The sequence below is a fragment of the Equus przewalskii genome, chromosome 7, assembly GCF_037783145.1.
Source record: "Equus przewalskii isolate Varuska chromosome 7, EquPr2, whole genome shotgun sequence".
NCBI lineage: Eukaryota > Metazoa > Chordata > Mammalia > Perissodactyla > Equidae > Equus > Equus przewalskii.
The window spans coordinates 15,712,703-15,731,533 of NC_091837.1; the positions used below are offsets into that span (position 1 = coordinate 15,712,703).

Consider the following 18,831-nt stretch of genomic DNA (forward strand, 5'->3'; position numbering starts at 1 on the left):
TTTTCTTGCACATCATTGGCCATGTTGGGAAACTGCCCTATCTATCCATCCATCCATCCAACCATCCATCCATCCATCTATCCAACCATCTATCCATCCACCCATCCATCCGTCCATCCATCCATCCATCCATCCATCCATCCATCCATCTTATCTATCCATCCATCCAACCAACCATCTATCTATCTAACCATCCTTCCATGGCAATATATATAAAATTGAGAAACACACTCTAGCTCCATTGGTGTGAAATGGAGATAGCATCAGTACCTAATTAACCAAGTTATTGTGAGATTTAAATGATATTATCAGGCAATAATACCACCCAGCACTGGGCTCATTGCCTAACAAAAGCTTAATAAATGGTGACTGTTATTATTAGGATATGAATACCATGCCCAAATTGCACATCTACAACTCTTTCCCAGCCAGACATCAAACGTTCAGTTCAATTTTATTATCCAGAACTTGGGGAAGAGGAATAGGGTGAAGGAATCTGGAGAGGAAGTAGGTAGAGTCAGGCTGGACCAATGAGGAAGAGAGACTGGGAGGTTGGGGCTGGGGTGTGAGGGTGAGGGGAGTTTCCATTTGGGAGTATCTCCCTCTAGATTGTTGCCAGAAGTCAGTCTCCAGATGGATCTACTATATCATAGTGAGTATCCATGAGAGTAGGCAGGAAGCAGAAACAGAGGCAGGAGGCAGAAACACAGTGTAGACTAGCCCTCCTCCACTGGCGTAGCCGATCGACTCAGGCCTAGACTACACCTGGGCACTGTGGGGCCGGATGGGGATGTTGATCCGGTTCTGCAGCCAGTTGATATAATCCTCTTGGGGCATATGGATGATGTGTTCTCGCACAAACTGCAGGGCAAATACAGTGGCAGCCTCAGATTTGATCTGCAAGCTGGACTCCATGCCTCACCCGCTCCGAAGATCCCAGAAGACTGGTGATTGAGGCTCATGGCTCCAGGATGCCCCCAACCACTCAGGCATTCATAATGCAAGGAGCATCATGCTGGAGTGGTTCTCTCAAGAAAGAGACCCCTTTCTAGCTTCCTGGTTCACCAGGCTAATTTTAAGCCCCTTCTTGTCGCTATTGACCCAAATAAATGTGGAGAGAACAAGAGAACCCAGCTGTCTGCATTTTCCTTTCTTTTCTACTCCTTAATATCTTTTAAAAAAGTAATTTGTCTTTAAACATTTTTGGTTCATAGACCCCTTTGAGAATTGATGACAACTATGGGCTTGCTTCCAGGAAAGGGTGAAGATACAAGATGTAGTTTCATATAGGATCTAGATTAAGAGACCCTCACATCCAGGTTATCAGAAGTTTTGTGACGTTCTCACTGGGAGAGGATCATGCCAAGATTTACTAACCAGGGCCATGAACTCACTTCAGAGAATGGGGGATCCTCCTTACCTCTGTCCTCTTACCCACTCAGAGATTGCTTCTTCTATGTTCCCATAACTGGCAGGTGGAAAGTAGACCCCATAACTGGCACGGAGGGGTGGACAGTTGCTTTAGAGTTAGTTTTGGACTAGCCTACCAGAGTCTTTTCTGAAAGAGTCTCATGAGATGCAGGGAGTGGAGACTGAACATATGAATTTGTCTACAAGGTCACCTCCCTTCCCCCACTCCTGACCTTGCACCCGTCTATACACACTCCAGTCAACCTGTGGAAGAGCCTGGCATGAAACATCAAGAGGCCTGAGAATTCCACCATTTGAGTCACTTCTTTATCTTGAGGCATTGAAAGCCCTATTGAAATGTACAAGTGCTATCTGATAAAGTTAAGGAAGTGACTCTATTAACATTTTTTAACTCCTTAGTGTGAAAGGCTTTCCCCCTCCCTCCCATATGTTGATAAAGATGCTCCAGGAACTTCTAGAGTTCTAGAAAGTTCTAGGAAGTTCTAGAGTGGATGGTGATGGTAAACCACTATTGAAAACCATTCAGTGACTCCTCAGCACCCTTGAGATGAAGACCTAAATCCTTAACTTGACCTTCAAAGGTCTGCACAAACTGACCCCTCAGTGCCCTTGGAAGCATGCATCTCCTTGCTTCCTTCCTTCCAAACACCTAGGCTGCAAATGAGTTCTTCCAATAAGTCAACTTGTCTCTTGCTCTGGGGCCTTTGCACATGCTCTTCTCTCTCCTGACCTGCTCTTTCCTCTTTTCTTTGTGGTGCTATCTTTTCATCATTCAGGTCTCAGCTTAAAAGTCACCTTGCCCAGTTGCCCTAGTTAAGATAAGTCCCCTCTACATTTACCTTAAATCAGTTCTCCTCAAACTTTATCTTGCATAGAAATCACCTGGGACCTCATTTAAATGTAGATTCTGCATTGGTAGCTATGGTTTGGAGCATTTCTAACAAGCACACAGGTGAGGTCCAGGCCGATGCCCCATGGCCCACAGTTTTGGTAGCCAGATATAGAGTGCTCCTTTTTATGATTACCAGCTATTTTATTCATGTGCCCATTTATTTATGGCTCTCTGAAGCCCCTGAGTTTCCAGAAGGCAGAATTTACAAAGAATACAATATCTCCTGGAGTTGAATGGCCAAGGTCATGTGACAATCCCCCCCATTAGATGATTAGCACCATAAAGGCAGAGACTTTGTGTGTTTTGAATTGTGGCCCCAGCACTTAAACAGGGCCTGGATGTTGACAGATGATGGAACGAGGGCACCCTAGGCATCGTGTGGGGAAGGACGTGGTAGTTACCTCAATGGCCACAGCAATGTCTGGAGAGCACAGTTCCCAGATTCTCAGATCCTGCAGCACCTTCAGGAGGACGTGGGGCCGGATCCTCAGGTCCAGGTTTTCCCCAAACTTCTGTAGTTTTGCCAGGATCTTTTTGGCGGGGCGGAAATTCTTCAGATCCTCGGGGAGTTTGGACAGCAGATCAAAGTACCTCCAATTTCAAGAAGAGTGGGCCAGTTAGGAAGCAGCTGGGAGATGCGTACGGGCAGCTCAGGCCTCCATCCCCTCTCTGTCTTTCTACCACGCATGTGATGTCTCCAGGACAGTATCCACCTTTATCTGGGGGACTTTTGTCCATTATAAATGTAAACAGCCCACAGAACATGCAAGTCTTTTATTTTTTAATAATAAAAGCTCCAGTAAAAGCTGGAGCATGATTTACATCTCATTAAAAAAACAAATTAAGGGCATGCTTTAAAGAGATGCATTTACGATTTTTCTATCAAGCAGCCAATGTGAAAAGCTAGAAGAAAGGAAGGCACATTATGATTCTGAAGTTTCTCTTTTGAGAGTTAATCAGACCAGGGAAGGAAGGACATCTGTGGGATACCTTCCAGTGTGCAAGAGGCTCTTACACATAAGATGGAGGAGGAGGAGGAAGAAGTGTGTGTATTTCCCATGTCCCTGACAGTGAGTAAGCTTGGCCCACAGGTTTTGTGTGTCTCAGTGGGTTTTGAGAACCTTTCTGAATGCTGTAACAGAATGTCAGTGTAGTTTGGTAATCCATTCTTGAGATGGTGGGAACGAGATAGATTCTCACCTGGAGATGGTTCAGGTGTGATCAGGGATTAAGGCAAGAGACAGCATCTCTTTAAAAAAAAAAAAGGTGAATTTCCCCCCTAATATATATGTACCCATTGTGGAAAAATTTGAAGGAGAAATTGATTATCCACCATACATCTTGGACTACTCATGCTGCTTTATCTTTTATATTTTGTGATGTATATTCATGTCTCCTCATAAGCTCCCATTCCACCTTATTAAAATCATGGAAGAGATTTTGGGTACATTTTCAGACTTCCTCCTCTTCCTCTTAGATCTTGATTTACTCTCCCTCCCAGGATGGAGTTCGTGAAATCACAGTTCATCAGACTCAGTTCTGTATTGCAGATGAATGTAGAGTCTGGGGTCAGACCAGGATTTAAATCCTAACATTACCTTGTTTGTAAAGTAGGGATTAATATGTATCCTTCAGGATTTTTGTGGGGGAATAAAATAGATAATTTGTGAAAATTTCTTAGGGTGGTGTCTGGCATCCAATAATTACTCAATTCATGCGCCTTTTTGTTGTACTTATTATCATCCCCGTGCTGGGGCACAGTGCTCCTAGGATGTGCCTGCCTGGTTTTGTATCATTAAGGGGTTAAGTTATTTGGGGAATATAGTGATGACGACATAGACCTCAGAATCTGTAAAATTTTCAGGTAAATTTGCCTATTCTGCGTTTCCCATAGGGGCTTGTGAGTTAGTTTTTATTTGCAAGTCTGAATCAAGCAGAAGATAAATATGGAGAACACAGCAGGCTGAATTATCTGTGGTTCAAGAACTGAAGAGTTCTTGCCTGACTGTGCTCCAGATATAGGCTTCCGAGATGCCCTGTCGGCAGCCAAGGACAGTTTTGGAGTGACGTCTCTCTATGTCTTGAAGGATAATGGGATCAAATGTGATTTTGTGACAACAGCCCTCCCTTCACCCGCTTCAAGAACCATCTTATCTGGCTCTCAGGGTCTTTACCAGTGGTCTGCAATTTCTTCTGCGTCTCCTTTTACCACGGGGACTTGATGTCTCATTTTTGCTATATCCTTTTGAAAATTTGAGACAAGGCTGAAAGAATGGAACTTCTGGAGACCTCTCTCTTCTTGGCGCCTGCATCACAGGTCATATGAGAAAGAGGAAGAAGAATCAGACCCTCCTCTCCGTTAGCCGTCCTAGCTGCCCTTTGAGATCTGACTTCAACACCTTTTCCTTCTATAACCCCCTCAGCCACTCTTATTTCCAATCTGGCTTTGGCCACAAAAATGACACAGCTCTCTCCAAGGTCCTGAAACGCTCTTTTCTTGCTAAATCCAGGCACGTTTTAAAGATCAGCCCTCATTCTCTCCCTATTTTTGATTGCATTTACACAGCCTTCTCATTTGTAAAATGGAGGATACTAATGGTTCCTAGTCCTTAGAGGTGGGGATTAAATGATATAATGTGTGTAAAGTGCCAAGCTTAGTGCCAGACACACAATAGGTGTTTAACTCGTGTTGGTTCCTCCCTTCCCCACGCCTGTTATCATTTCGTGCATATGTCCTATCTCTCCAAGGAGACTTTATATTATAAATATAGCCATGTCACTCATCTATATATGAATTTCAATGGCTTTTCATTTTACTTATCATATAGTGCTCTGAGTGACTTGCCCTGCAAGGGATCATTCAGCCCCTACAACATTTTCCAGCTTCTTCTCTGTCTTTCCCATCCCTTCTCTCCCAGTATTTTATACTTTGGCTCATGATCAAAGTCTCTGAGATGAAGTTCAACCTCCACAGCTGGGCTAGGAAAGCCTTTTATGATCTGGCCTCTGTCTATCTCTCTGATTACCTTGCAAATAACCTAAGCCCCAGCCACATCTGCCTACTGGCAGTTCCTGGCCCACTGTGTCCCTTCTGGCCTCTGGGACTTTCCTGTTGCTTTTCCCTGGAACTCCCTTCCCTCCTGTTTTTCCTGTGTGATTCTCTGGGTTTGAATTCCACATTTACTACTCAACCACTGGATGACATTTGACAAGAGACATCTCTAAGCCTACTTTTCTTACCTATAAAATGGGTCTGAATAATAGCACCTAACCCATAGGATTGTTGTGAGGGCTAGGTGATAAATGAATACAAAGCTCTTACACCTGTGTCTGGTACATTGTAAATGCCCTGGAAATATCATCTGTTTTTTTTTCTTGAGGAAGATTAGCCCTGAGCTAACTACTGCTAATCCTCCTCTTTTTTGCTGAGGAAGACTGGCCCTAAGCTAACATCCATGCCCATCTTCCTCCACTTTGTATATGGGATGCCTACCACAGCCCAGCTTTTGCCAAGCGGTGCCATGTCCGCACCAGGGATCTGAACCAGTGAACACCGGGCTGCCAAAAAGAGGAACCTGTGAACTTAACCGCTGCACCACTAGGCCGGCCCCTCATCTGTTTTAATTAAACTGAAAATGTAGCTTCCTCCAGGAGGACCTTTCTGATTGCTGTCAGAGGCTAGGCAGGACATCCTTTTTCTGTGTTCCCTTAGGCCCCTTCTTACTCCCATATTGACTTTCAACAACCTGTGTGGTAACTGCCTGTTTACTTGTCTGTCTCCCTCACTAGACTGGGAGCTCCTGAAAGGCAGGGGCATGTCATCCTTGAACCCGTGGCCCGGATCAGCTAGTCCATCCACGCTGAGAGGGAGAGAGGGCACAGGCTCATCATGCAGCCTGTGATGAATGGATGAGTTCACTGGGGTGAATGGTCACTGCAGTGAAGGGGTAGGCTGAGAAGGGAGGCAGTTATTGCGTTGTCAGAATAGAAAAGAACAGCTTCCCATGGCTTGCTGGTGCTCTTAAAATCATGATCCAAGGCTTAATTATGACACTGATGGCTGTGCATGACCCAGCTGTCACCTACCACTTTTCCCTCCTCTTCAAATTTTCCATGTCCCTTCCAGCCTTGGGACTTTGTATGCACCTTTCCTGCTGCCTGGAATGTCCTTCCACCTTCTCACCACACCACCAGCTCCTCCTCATCCTTCAGGGCTCAGCCTTAAAGTCACCTCCTTAGAGAAGTCTTCCTGGATTACCCAACCTAAGTTAGGTCCCCATGATTTCTCTCTCTCTCATAGCACTCTGCTCTCTTCCTGCATAGCAATGATTATAATTTGTAACTATATATTTTATCAATTCACTTATTGTGTGTCTGCCCATATTTTTCAGGAGACTATAAGCTCCCTGAGGGCAGGGAACAAGTCTTTCTTGTTCCCTGCTGTAGCTCCAGTGCCTGGCATCGCGTGGGCGCATAGATGAATGTCTTTGAGTAAATGGATATATGCATGCCCTTACTTCATGAGGATTTCCATCTTGTCCTGCAGACAGAAGCCAGCCTCCTGGGCCACGCTGTAAAACTTGACCCTCATGGCGTTACAAACCCCACTCTTAGAGTGGATGATGTCACGGTTGGTGCGGCTGTAGACACAGATACGAAGGGCTTGGGGGATTGGGGCCAAGGGACAGACCCTTGAGGCTGGCCTCCCTGGGCCCCAAGGGGCTCTGCAGTGGGGACTCCCTGTACCCCCTGAGTTCTCCGTCCTCACCCGTAGCCTCCCTCAGCAATCCCCTGGATGTAGGAAGGACAGATCTCCTTCAACAACATCAGGCTCGTGGTTCAGGCCTTATTAAATGAGCCCACAGGGAGACTTCTGGTCACGAGAGCCCAGCAAATGTTAAAGACAGTGAGATGACGGAATTTGGAGCCGGGAGATTCAGGTTTCAGCTCCAGCACCACCACTTCCTAGCTGTGTGGGTGGGGCAAGACATTTCCTCTGGCCAGATTTCAGTGTGCTTCTCTGTAGAATGGGATGATGCTCCCACCTCATAGGACTGGTTTTGAGGAATAAGCAAGATAATAAATATGGAATGCTTTGCCCAGCGGAGGCACAGAGGAGGAATTTCTTCCCGTTGTCTGTGTTGTTGCTCAGCATCTTGGCCATGAGCCCTCTGCCCTGGGAGTCCCGTGTCCTTCAGCAGTGTCTATGGCTTCAGGGGAGTCTGGTCTGCACTGGGTTATTTCCACACCCCTGGGAAGATGGAGTGTGGCCATCACTGTCCCTCTTGCTCGTCTCCTTCCATTGCCCACGTGGCCTACCTTTTAGACTTCTTTTGGACTGGCTGAATGTGACTCTCTCCACTTGTACTGCTGGATCTGTCACTGAAACACAAAGGGATGGTTTCAAATGCCTGAAGCCTGCTTTTCATTAGAAGGCACCTTTAGGGCCCCCGCTGGCACCTACTAAACTCCGGGATTCAGGTAAGGGAGGAGGTTCTAATCAAGGCACCAGTCACAGAACTCAGTGTGTATTTTTCCCGCCTCTTAGCCTTTGCTCCCACCATACCCTGCCCAGAGAGTCCTCCTTGTTTCTTTTCCACCTACTCAAATCCTCCCCTGTTTAATGGGCACAGCAAGTTCTGCATGCTCTGACTCTTCTAGTCCAACACTGGCCTTTGCGTATTGTTAGGATGACATATTTTCTGGATCTCAGTTTCATTTGTATAAAATTGGTCTCTCCTTCTGGAGGATAAGTTTATTGTGGACCCTTCCATCCTCCCCTCTACACCCTTCAGCACTTAGTACAGGGCTGGGTATAGATTTGGTGAAGGCATGGTTAAGTCCTTCTAGTCATTGTCTTTGGTGTTCCTGACCCCAGACTTCTTTCAAGGATTCTCTTCTCTAAACTGGATCCTAGAGCTGAACACGCATTTCGCTTGACTTGGGAGGCAGATAGAGCTGGGTTCAGAGCCCAGACCCTCACACCGCCACCTCCCGGTCCCTAGGCAAGCAACTCTACTCTGGATCATGCTTTCTTCATCTGTGATCAATCAGGTCCTCATGCTCTTTGACCCTTTCCAGGTGTGGGCTGGTGTGTTTGGATTCCATCTAGCTGCCTCAACCCCTGCAGATGAATTCTTTTGGAGAGCATGTTTGGCTTTGACCTTCTTCCTATAGATGGCTCTCTTCTTTCCTAGAGCTGACACTGTGACTCAGGGAGGAGGTGGGAGGTGAGGGAAGTAATGTTATTAGCTGTGATAAACAAACAGAAATAAATAACAAAAGCCCCTTTTGATTTTCTCAGTCTTCCCTTCCCTTGGCCCTCCTTGAGTTTCAGCCATGCTGGTCTTTGCTCAGTGCCTCTAAACTTCCTCCTGTCTCAGACCCTTTGCACATGCTATTCCCTCTGCTTGGCGCACTGTTTGTACCTTCCCCAGTCATAGGCTAACTAATTCTTCTTTTTTTCTTCAGGTCTTAGCTTGAATGTTAAACTCAGTTGTGGTAAGGACCCTGGTGCTCAACATACACTAAATCCTCCATCCTTCTCCTTCAGTACACATTCCATAGTCATGATTATATGGCTAACTCTGTGGGATTACCTGACAAATGCATGACTCTCCCACTAGACCAATGATTCTTAACCGTGGGCAAGATTCAAGAAGTCCATGAATGTGGATAGGGAAAAAAGCTTACATCTTTATTTTAACTAACCCTTAAAAGAAATGGAAATCACAGGAATTTGCAGATCACATTACAATTATGGGAGATATTTTGAAAAATCATTCACACTTGACACTAATCCAAAATTATGGTAGTTATTAGACCTGCCGCAGTCTTGTTATATAACACAATGCTAAAGAAGCTCATAGATTACCATATGCTGAATTTGGTTGTGATACTGTAATGTACAGTACTATAGATTTCTTTGTAAATCTTTGTAACTTATAGTAAGCATTTAAAGGCATTTTTCTGAAAGGAGTCCATAGGCTTCCTCAGGCTGTCAAAGGGTCTGCGGCTCACAAAACGTTACGACCCCAGTCCAGACAGTGAGATGGATGAGCGCAGACTGCATTTGTCTTGTTTGCTGCTGAATCCACCCAAACCTAGCACCGTTCCCAGCACATAGTGGGGATGGATGAATGTTCTCTAGATGAGTAAATGAAATGGGGCCAGACCTCCACCTCCCCATCACAAGTCACCCAAGGTAAGAGGGAAGGAGGAGTCCTGGAATACATCCTCGCTACTTCATTCTTTCACTGCTGGCAGATTTTAACTTTATGGTACACAACAGTTGGGGAGAAACACTTGGGTATCACCCCCAGCCCTGGGATCTAAGGGGCTTTCCAATGAAAAAGGGAGAAGTCTCTCACCCTGCCCCACTTTCCATGGTCTGGTAAGGGGGTACCTCTGCCATGGCCCCTATAGCTGTGGTGCCTCCACCTGCTGCGGGCCCCACGCCATCCTACCTTGACTTGTGGGTGGTCTGCATGTCCTTGTAGGCAGAATCGCTCTTGTTTTGTCTGAGCATTGACAAGATGCTGCAAAGCAAGGTGAGCCTCTTAATAAGGCACTGAGCATACGGTGCTCCTGAGGCCATAAGCATCTTTGGGAGGAGGGAGAATTCTCTTTCTGGAGAGGACTCCTTAGACTCTACCGGGCGTAGGAATCATCTGGAGAGATTGCTAAGAACACAGACTCCTGGGCCATACTCTCAGAGACTCGGGATACATTAGGCCTGGAATAGGGCCCTAGAGACTGCTTTGAAAGCCACACACACACACACACACACATGCATGCACACACTTCTGATGCAGGCGTGAAGAGACTACATTTTGAAACCTTAGAATGTCTCAGCATACTGTGAAATAATGCCCACTCGAAGCGCTTGTTAAAAACCCATTTCCTCTGGAAATTCTGATTCCGTTGGTTTGGGAGGAAGACCAGAAATTTGTGTTTTTCATAAGCACCCCAGCTCATTTTGATCCCGAGGGACATTTGGAAAACAGTGCCAAAGGATTTTAAGCAAAGGCTGTCTTTCTTGACGATGCTGTGGTCTGAATGTTTGTGTCCCCCTCAAATTCATGTGCTGGAATCCTAACCCCCAAGCTGACGGTTAGGAGGTGGAGCCTCTGGGAGGTGATTAGATCACAAGGGTGGGGCCCTCATGAATGGGATTAGTGCCCTTATAAAAGGGACCCCAGAGAGCTAGCTTGTCCCTTCCACCATGTGAGGTTATAGTGAGAAGATGACTGTCTATGAGGAAGAGGTCCCTCACGGGACACTGAATCTGCCGGCACCATGATCTCGGACTTCCAGCTTCCAGAACTGTGAGATACAAATGTCTGTTGCTTACAAACCACCCAGTTCCTGGTGTGCTTTTACAGCAGCCCAAATAGGCTAAGACAGATGACTAGAGAGCGTCCGCCCTTGAGGCTGGGGGCTGGGTGGCTTGGATTCGAAGTGTTCTTAAGAACTCCAGAGTTCTATGTCAGCCCTGATGGGAGCAGATTTAACGTCTAAAGTGAAAAGGGAATCCAGACTCTAAAGCAGGGAGGGAAGAAGAAATTCTGCAGCTTCTAACTGTCTCTGCAGCTCCACAGTGAAGCCTTCAATATCCGCTGCCTTAGCGAGGGCTTAGGGAGACTGTTCTCCGGGAGGAATCGACGAGGATGGGAAATTTCAACAGGGTCTTGTGCTGTAACCATGGTAATTTTAAGGCTAAAGTGAATGCAGAGGCCACATGATGAGTTTTGTGAGGACCAGGTTCCCACGTGGTTTTGTCTTTGAGGACCTTATGCAAATCACTCGCTGCCATTTTTCTCCATCTATGAGATGGGGCGACCGTAATGGGTGATGGTTAGTACACCTGTCTCGGCAACGTGCTGCGAAGATGCCGTGGGACACCACGTGTGAAATCAACAACCACCACCACCAGCACTGCCACTTATTGAGTGCTTATGATACGTCAGGCACATGCTAATATGCTAAATGCGTTATCTCACTAAATGCCTAAAGTAACTCATTGAAGGAGACATTATTATCATAACAGTAATAATACTTTACCAGGATAATATAAATTAATTCTCACTACCGCCCTTTGGGATAGGTTAGTAATGAGCCCCATCCTACAGAATCAGAATCAGGCTCAGAGAGGTGAAGAAACTTGCTCGACATCACACAACAATTAAATGACGGGAATGGAGATTGACACTGGTCTACTTGGTTCCAAGGCCAAAGCTTTGCTGATGCACAATCTCATCTTAAAGATGAGAAAGCTGAGGTTTAGAGAAAGGCTAAGTGACTTGTTCAGAGGCACCAGGTTGTGAACCCATGTCAGTCTGACTCCAAAGCCGGGGTTCATGCTGTGAGTTCTTACAAAAGAAGGAGCCTCACGGAGCTCATGCTCCATCATTATTGTCTGTCTCTAATGCTGATAAATCAAACTCACCAGCCAGGGCCTCAAGGGCCAGCATTGTCTCCGAGTGTCTCCAAGCGCCACCCTCTGGAGCCCTGACGTGAGTTGAGGCAGCAGCAGACAAATTCATCATGAAAAAGCAGAGGCGGGTGTGATGCATGTGAGGGTGCCTGGTGAACTGTAATTATGGGAATAACAATAACCAATAAGTCATCGCCGGCATCCCAGTAGGCTGAAGGCTGTGATGAACCTCTTCCAGCGCCTCATTTATTTTCAGGAAGTAATTTGCTTACTTAGAGGGATCTACACCGGGGAAGGGAATTCCAACTCTAGCCTACGTTGCTCTCTGAGGCTGATCAGAAGCTCTGTGGACGAGACTTCCTGCTGGAAGGAAGACACCTCAGGTTCGAGTCTGACACTATGAGCCAACCATGCTTGCCACTGGCTTGAAACGGAAAAGGATTCTTGTTGCTCTTAGGATGGAAAGCAGAATCCTTGGGGTGGCCTCCAAGGTCCGTACAGACTCATGCCTCTCTCCATCCCATTTGGGCTAAATTTCGGTTCCTTGAAGGTGCCATGGTCCCTTTGACCATGTTTGAACTATGGTGCTTATGATGTTTTCCCCTCCCTCTGCCTGCCCCCCAACTTTGGCTGGCTAGCTCTTTCTCATGCTTCACCCAAAATCTCAGCTTAAAGTTTCTTCCTTGGAGGAAACTTCTCCGATCCCCAACCTCAACCCAGACTAGATGGGATACTCCTGTTATTGACTCTCGCAGGCCTGAGCTTTCCTTTCCTAACATTTTCTGCAATAATTAGTACCTAGTCCATGCATATTCATAAATATTCACCAAAAGATTGGGTGATGACCTTAGGATTCCTGGGAAGCACTGTTGCAGAATGGTTAAGAGAATAGTTTTGGGAATTAGAAAGATCTGGATTTGAGTCATGGTGTTACCATTCATTAGCTGGGTGACCTTGAACAAGTTACTTAGCCTTTTTGAGCCTCACTTCCTTATTTGTAAAATAAAGATAACAGTACCTACCTTGTAGGGTTGTTGTAAGGACCCAGGGCGGTGATACCCACAAAGGACCTAGCTCTGTGGTTGTCACAGAGAAAATGTTCAATAATTGGGACCTGCTGTTGTTAACGTTATTGCTGTTATTCTGCCATCTTTTATTTGCCCCAGGAGTCAGGTGAACATACCTGGGCGCTTTTCTTTGCGTCCCATTTTCCATTGCGATCGTTCTCCGGGCATCTTCCCGCACCATCTCCAGGAGCTTCTGCAGATCTGATGGGAACATGAGAGGTCACTGTCTGGAGGACACTCTCAAGACAGGGCTGTGCAAGGCAGGGTCCAGCCCCAGGCTGATGTCGCCTCTGCTTCTGAGTGTTGGGAGGCTGGAGAGGGCTTAGATCGGGGTTTAGGGGACTTTTATTTTCATACTTAATATTGTTGCTTTTTGCATAGTATAGAAATATTTCTTTGTGCCTGACTCTTGGGGGTTGAATTGTGTCCTCCCAAAAGGTATATTGAAGTCCCCATTCCCAATACCTCAGAATCTGAATTGTTCACATTCTGATTTGGAAATAGGGTGACTGCAGACATAATCAGTTAAGTTAAGGCGAGGTCATACTGGAGTAGGGTGGGCCCTTGATCCAGCAGGACTGGTGTCCTTATAAGAAGAGGAGAGAGACCCACAGGAGAGGGTGGCCACGTGATGACAGAGGCGGAGACTGGACTGATGACGCCTCTACAAGCCAAAATGCCAAGGATTGCCGACCACGATGAGAAGCTGGGAGAGACAAGGGAGGGTTCTCCCCTACAGGTTTCCGAGGAAGCACGGCCCTGCTGACACCTTGACTTTGGATTCTAGCCCCTAGAACTGTGAGACAGTAAATTCCTGTTGTTTCAAGCCTGCTGGTCTGTAGTGCTTTGTTATGGCAGCCCCAGGAAACTGATACACTGATGCTCTCAAAAGTCGGAAAATGAAATATAGGTGGAGTAAGCTATGTGTTTCGAGGAAAGAGGGAGAGTGGAAGTCCTAAGTGTTTTAGATGGATACAGATTTGCAAGGACCTGGCACAGTGCTTTGTCACATAGGAGTCTCGGTCAATATTTGCTGAGTAAGTAAATGAATGACTAAAGAGAAAAAAGAGGGGAGGATTTGGGAGATGATGAGCTCGATTTGGGATATCAGTGAAGAAGGACAATGGCAGCAGAAGTAACACATCTTTAGTAGTGCTTGTAGGCAGCTCAAGCTGAGGTCTCAAAAGCCGTGGTTAGAAGGGTGAGCCCAGTGCTTCCCAAGGCATTGGTGTCCAGCCTTGTTTTTAAATGCAGTCATGGGGTTCCAGGGCAAGGGGGCTCTCCTTAGTGACCTTGGAGCATCTAGGCTGTGACAAAAATCAACATTTGCCCATTTTCCACTCCCCCTTCCTCATTCTCAAGTAGTTTGGCTTCCTAGTAATTTGTCGGCATGATTCCATTTGATCTCAATCTGACCTTCATTTTTTTCTTGCCATGCCCACCTCCCCTACTGCTACACATCCCAGAATCCTTGGGCTGTTTCCAGAAGTCTATTAAGGAGGGAGATGTGGCTGGTTCCTTCACTTTCTTCCCTTCTCCTGGGAACCAAGAAGCAACATCGAACTTCTCTGCACCCATTCCCCTCACCAGCCTAGGGGTAGGCGGACAGCAAGTGACCCCAGTGACCTGGCACATTGGGCAGCTCTCCTAGAGAATTATGTGTAAAGCACCACACTTCACTCAATACCCCACAGGTTTTTTTTCTGCCTGCCAATAATGCCTCTGGGCAGGAATGGTGCCCACCAATATCAACCTCCATCTACCGATGGGGGACTCCGAGGCCCCCATCTACTCCTCACGGCTATGGAAGAAGAGACTTGTTTGGAAAGGGTACTGATGCCACAAAATAGAGTGTTCCTCAGGGAGACAGTCCTGCGATGGATGCCCCCACTCAGAGGAACCCGCTCAGTTCCGTTCTCAGGGTTATGGGGATACTGTTACTCATTGCTCAGAGACAACAGCATCCTGTGTTTTCAAGTACCAAATCATATCCCCAGAGAAAAACACCTGACTTCCTTCCTCCATCTTCCATCCCAAGTCCGTCTAAGAATCTCACTCTTGAGTGACTAAACCCATTTCTTCCTCCCTTTGGGGGAAAACAGAGGGAGTCTTTTTACTGTATGGGGTTAGTGTGAGCGGGGAACATTTGATGGCATATGACCCATCTTTTCGAGTTGCTGTTTAAGTGAATTTCTCCTCTAACAGTTCCAAGGCTGGAAGCTTCAAGACTGGCAGAAGGGATGGTCCGGGCTTTGGTTTCTTGGGAACCCCTCTACCATTGATTTGAGGAGGGGGTCATTCCATGGAAAGGCCACAACCTGCTGTCCCCAACGATTTGCATCCACAAAGACTTCATTATGCAGCCTGCCCTGGAAATTAGACATTGGTCAAATGGTGTGTCTCTCAGAATAGGATTCATGAATTCAGAATCAATTTGAGGAGGTTTTAGAAAGCAGTGAAAGCCTTGGACATTAATCTTCTTCTGTCAAGGCTGTGACAAATGGGATGGAGGTTCAGGTACAAATGGAAGAAAAGAATGGGAAGGCAGAAATAGAAGGTCTTTCTGTCCATGATATAGGCGTCCTAGTCATTGTTGTGCACCTTCTGTGTGTCAGGCTAAAGGTAGATAAGACATTATTGTTCCACGCCTACAGGGAGCTCACATTCCTCTCTCCTTTCTTCCTTAGTAATAGATTTTGTGTGTGTGTGTGCGCGTGCATGCGCATACTTTTTTGTGTATGAGGGGAAGCATTGACTAGCCTAATTTCCCAACATCCTTTGCAGCTAAGCCTGTCCCTGTAACTAAGTTCTGTGCAAGGAGATTTTAGTAGAAGTGTGGTATGGAGCTTCTGAGAAGGCTGCTTAAACTCAGCTGGGAGTGGGCACTTTTGTACTTCACCTACTTCCTTCTGCTTCCAAACTGGAATGTGGTTGTAATGACTGGCTTTCCAGCAGCCATTTTGGATCATGAAGTGATCTTGAGCATGAGAGAAGAAAGACAAAAGGAAGTAGGATCCCTGATGATCTTTGGAGCCACCCTACCAGCCATGGATTGGTCTTCTTTAATCTGTAGGAAAAATAAACTTTCATCTTTTTTAAGCCACTATTTTTCACATTTCTTTACCCAGCCAAAAAAAGTTCTTACCCAATATAGTGAGAGGTAGCTATAAATTAAATTTAAGTACTCAATAAAAGCAATTGCAAAGTACTAAAAGAGTTGATAGGAGTGACCCAGGAAAGTCAGGGAAAACTTCACAGTGGAGGGAACATTTGAGCTGGGTCTTGAAGGTTGAGTAGGAGTCCACCAAACTGAAAGGTGAGAGAGGAAAGGGCATTGCAGACAGAGGAGGACATGAAAGGATGCGTATTGTTTAAGAAGAGGAAAGTATTTTGGTGAGGCTGGAGTGCCTGGTATAAGGCGTGAAGTGGCAAGAGCTGAGCCTATTACAGGCAGCCTGGGACAAGATCAGATGTAATATCTTAGAGGCAATGGGGAGTCATTGAAGGATGTTAAGCTGGGGGGCACTACATCAGATTTTTAATTTAGAAAGTTCCCTTTGGTTCAACATGGAGAAGAATCTGTGGGCAAGTGAGAGCATGACAAGAAGCAAGAGACTATTTAGGAGACTGTTGCTGTCCTTGAGGTGAGAGGAGATGAGAATCTGGACCAGTGATGCCCAACTCAGGTGCCTACGGGGGTCAGGTACCAAAAATGAGTGACGTGGTCCGGTGTAAGAAAATCAAGTTTCTATTTTGGCCTTTCAGTTTTTACTTTTTCTAGAGACTTGGGTAAAGCATAGAGATTGAGTATGACTTTAGGGCCAGATTGCCTGGGTTCAAATTCTGGCTCTGTCACTTACTAGGTATGTGACTTTGGGCAAATGATTTAACCTCTCTGTGCCCCAATTTTCTCAACTGTAAAATAGGCAAGAAAAAGGTTGTTGTGAGGATTAAATGTATAAATATATATAGTATACACATATAGTATAAGCTAGAATAGTGCCCAATACATAAAAGTCCTCCTAAGTGTTAACTATTGTATTATCATCATCATCCTTCTAAGGAAAACAACAGAGCAAACGAGATGATAAATGGCCACACACTTGGCCAATTGGGAGCAATGAAATGACTGAGGGTAATAGGGAGTGGTGGGGATTGTGGAAAACTAGAGAGCATATGGCCCTCTAAGAGAGACAGCTCCAGTTGAATGCTGCCATGCAGGGTTGCAGGCTCACTGTTGCCACAAAGAGTGATTTTTTTCTTTTAAATAGGAATTTTTGTGTAAAAACCTCTCAATCCTAAGAAGTCACTCCTACTTTTTCATTTCTTCTCTTAACAAAGCCTTGTGTGCTAAAGAAAACATAAGTGGCAGAAACTGGCCTATGTGCCCCAGTTTTCTATCTCTGAACTAAGACGAAAGCAATAGGAATGAAGAGGGTGGGGTTGAAAAGAGCTTTAGGAAATAGTACGGATTGGAGTAGGCAACCGGTTCGATGGGGAGGAAGGTGGCCATTGGGGAAGGGTCTGCAGTGTTTCTGGTGCCTGGAGAAGTGGCACCATTCACCCCTCCCCTCACTGCACAGTCTCCTTCCTACCCTGCTCTCTCCTCCCTCCAGCATTCAGGCTGCCACCGGGAGGACCTTATGCAGGTTCTGGGACTGCGTTCTTGAAGCTGAGGATGCTTCTCTGCTCTTGTTATCTAGGAGCGAGGCTTTTAGAGTTAAAAGACACACAGCATGGATATAACGTTAATAACCACACAGACGCTTTTGAAAAGAAAAGCAAGTCATGTTACTCCTGGACTGAAAACCTTCCGGAGAATTCCTGTTGCGCTTGGAATAATTCTGAGGTCCTTACGTTGCCCTTCAAAGGCCGTGAATGCTCTGACCCCCGCTTCCTCCGTGGCTTCATCTCTTCAGGTGTCAGCTCCAAAGTCAGAGCTGAGAGAGGCTTTCCTTGACTGCTCTGGCTAAACTAGTCTTTCTCTAGCCCAACATCTCGTTTTATTATCTTCTAATCATGTATTATCTGCAATTGCCCTGCTTTTTATGGTTTTCTCATTTATTGTGTGCTTCCTCCTTCTGAAATATAAGTGTGGGGAGGGCAGGTACCATAACTCTCAGTTCCAGGCGCACAGTAGCTACTCAATAAATACGTGTTAAAATCAAAGAAGGTCCAAGAAGTCCATGAGTCACACGTCTGCTGACAGTTTCTCTTAGTTCCTCTTCATCTCGGGTAATAATTCTGTCCAGCAAATAGCCTGTCAGGGCTTGGAGACTTTCTTCATCCTTGACAAGGAGGATGGTGGGAATTTTTCTCATTGGCAGTCATTACTCTGAGTCCTGACCACCTACAGGACTTTTGTACTTCTGCTATTTCTAGTTTTGATGATCAGGGCTCCTGCCAGGCTTTCTGGTCTACCGTGACCTCTTGTTTAACCTCTTTGAATCTACACTACACCCAATCCTTGTCAGCTCAGCCCAGCCCATTCTTGGTTGCCATGGGCATTCTAGATGGTGTAAAATAACACTTGGCTGGGCAGGCAGGCCTCAGCGTGGACGTCACTGAGGGGACACAGCAGATGGGGACAGGGACACGGCAGGAAGGTGTCCCACGCACCAGAGTCAATAACTTCCCAGTGGGCCAGCCTCTTTCATGCCCCTTTTTCTTTCTTCCTTTTACCGTCTCCATCTTTCTGTATAAATCCTTTCTTTTCCTCTCTCCTTTTACTACACAAGCTCAAACTAGGTAGTTCTAAGAATGAATATTTTACACGACTTATGGGATCCATCCACAATTCTATCTGGTGGAGGCCCACAGGTTCCCCCTAAAAAAGTATGAAAACTGTGTATATGTGTATGTTTGAATTTTTTTTTTTTTCTGGAGAGAGGGCCCATAGCTTTCAACAGATTTTCTAAAGAACATTTGTCCCCCAAATTATGGACCACTGAAAAAGTGGGGTCACAGAGTGATACAACTTCTGTATATAAAACATTCAGAGAAGG

The 18,831-nt window shown here is 45.9% G+C and overlaps 1 protein-coding gene across 4 annotated transcripts in view; it reads right to left on the reverse strand.

Annotated features, from left to right (window-relative positions):
- Positions 1-435: 435 nt before the first annotated feature.
- The window catches only part of CCDC60 (coiled-coil domain containing 60), a 157,917-nt gene continuing 139,521 nt past the window's right edge, over positions 436-18,831 (reverse strand). Inside the window, exons 8-14 of one of the 4 annotated variants that reach the window (XM_070627121.1) lie at positions 12,943-13,027; positions 9,790-9,861; positions 7,643-7,705; positions 6,841-6,963; positions 4,498-4,629; positions 2,725-2,914; positions 436-861 (exon numbers count right to left, since the gene is read on the reverse strand). In XM_070627121.1, the coding sequence (XP_070483222.1) occupies positions 760-861; positions 2,725-2,914; positions 4,498-4,629; positions 6,841-6,963; positions 7,643-7,705; positions 9,790-9,861; positions 12,943-13,027 (767 nt within the window). In that variant the 3' untranslated portion in view covers positions 436-759. The remainder of the gene's footprint in view (positions 862-2,724; positions 2,915-4,497; positions 4,630-6,840; positions 6,964-7,642; positions 7,706-9,789; positions 9,862-12,942; positions 13,028-18,831) is intronic. The other 3 variants (XM_070627122.1, XM_070627123.1, XM_070627124.1) reach the window with 3 other exon arrangements.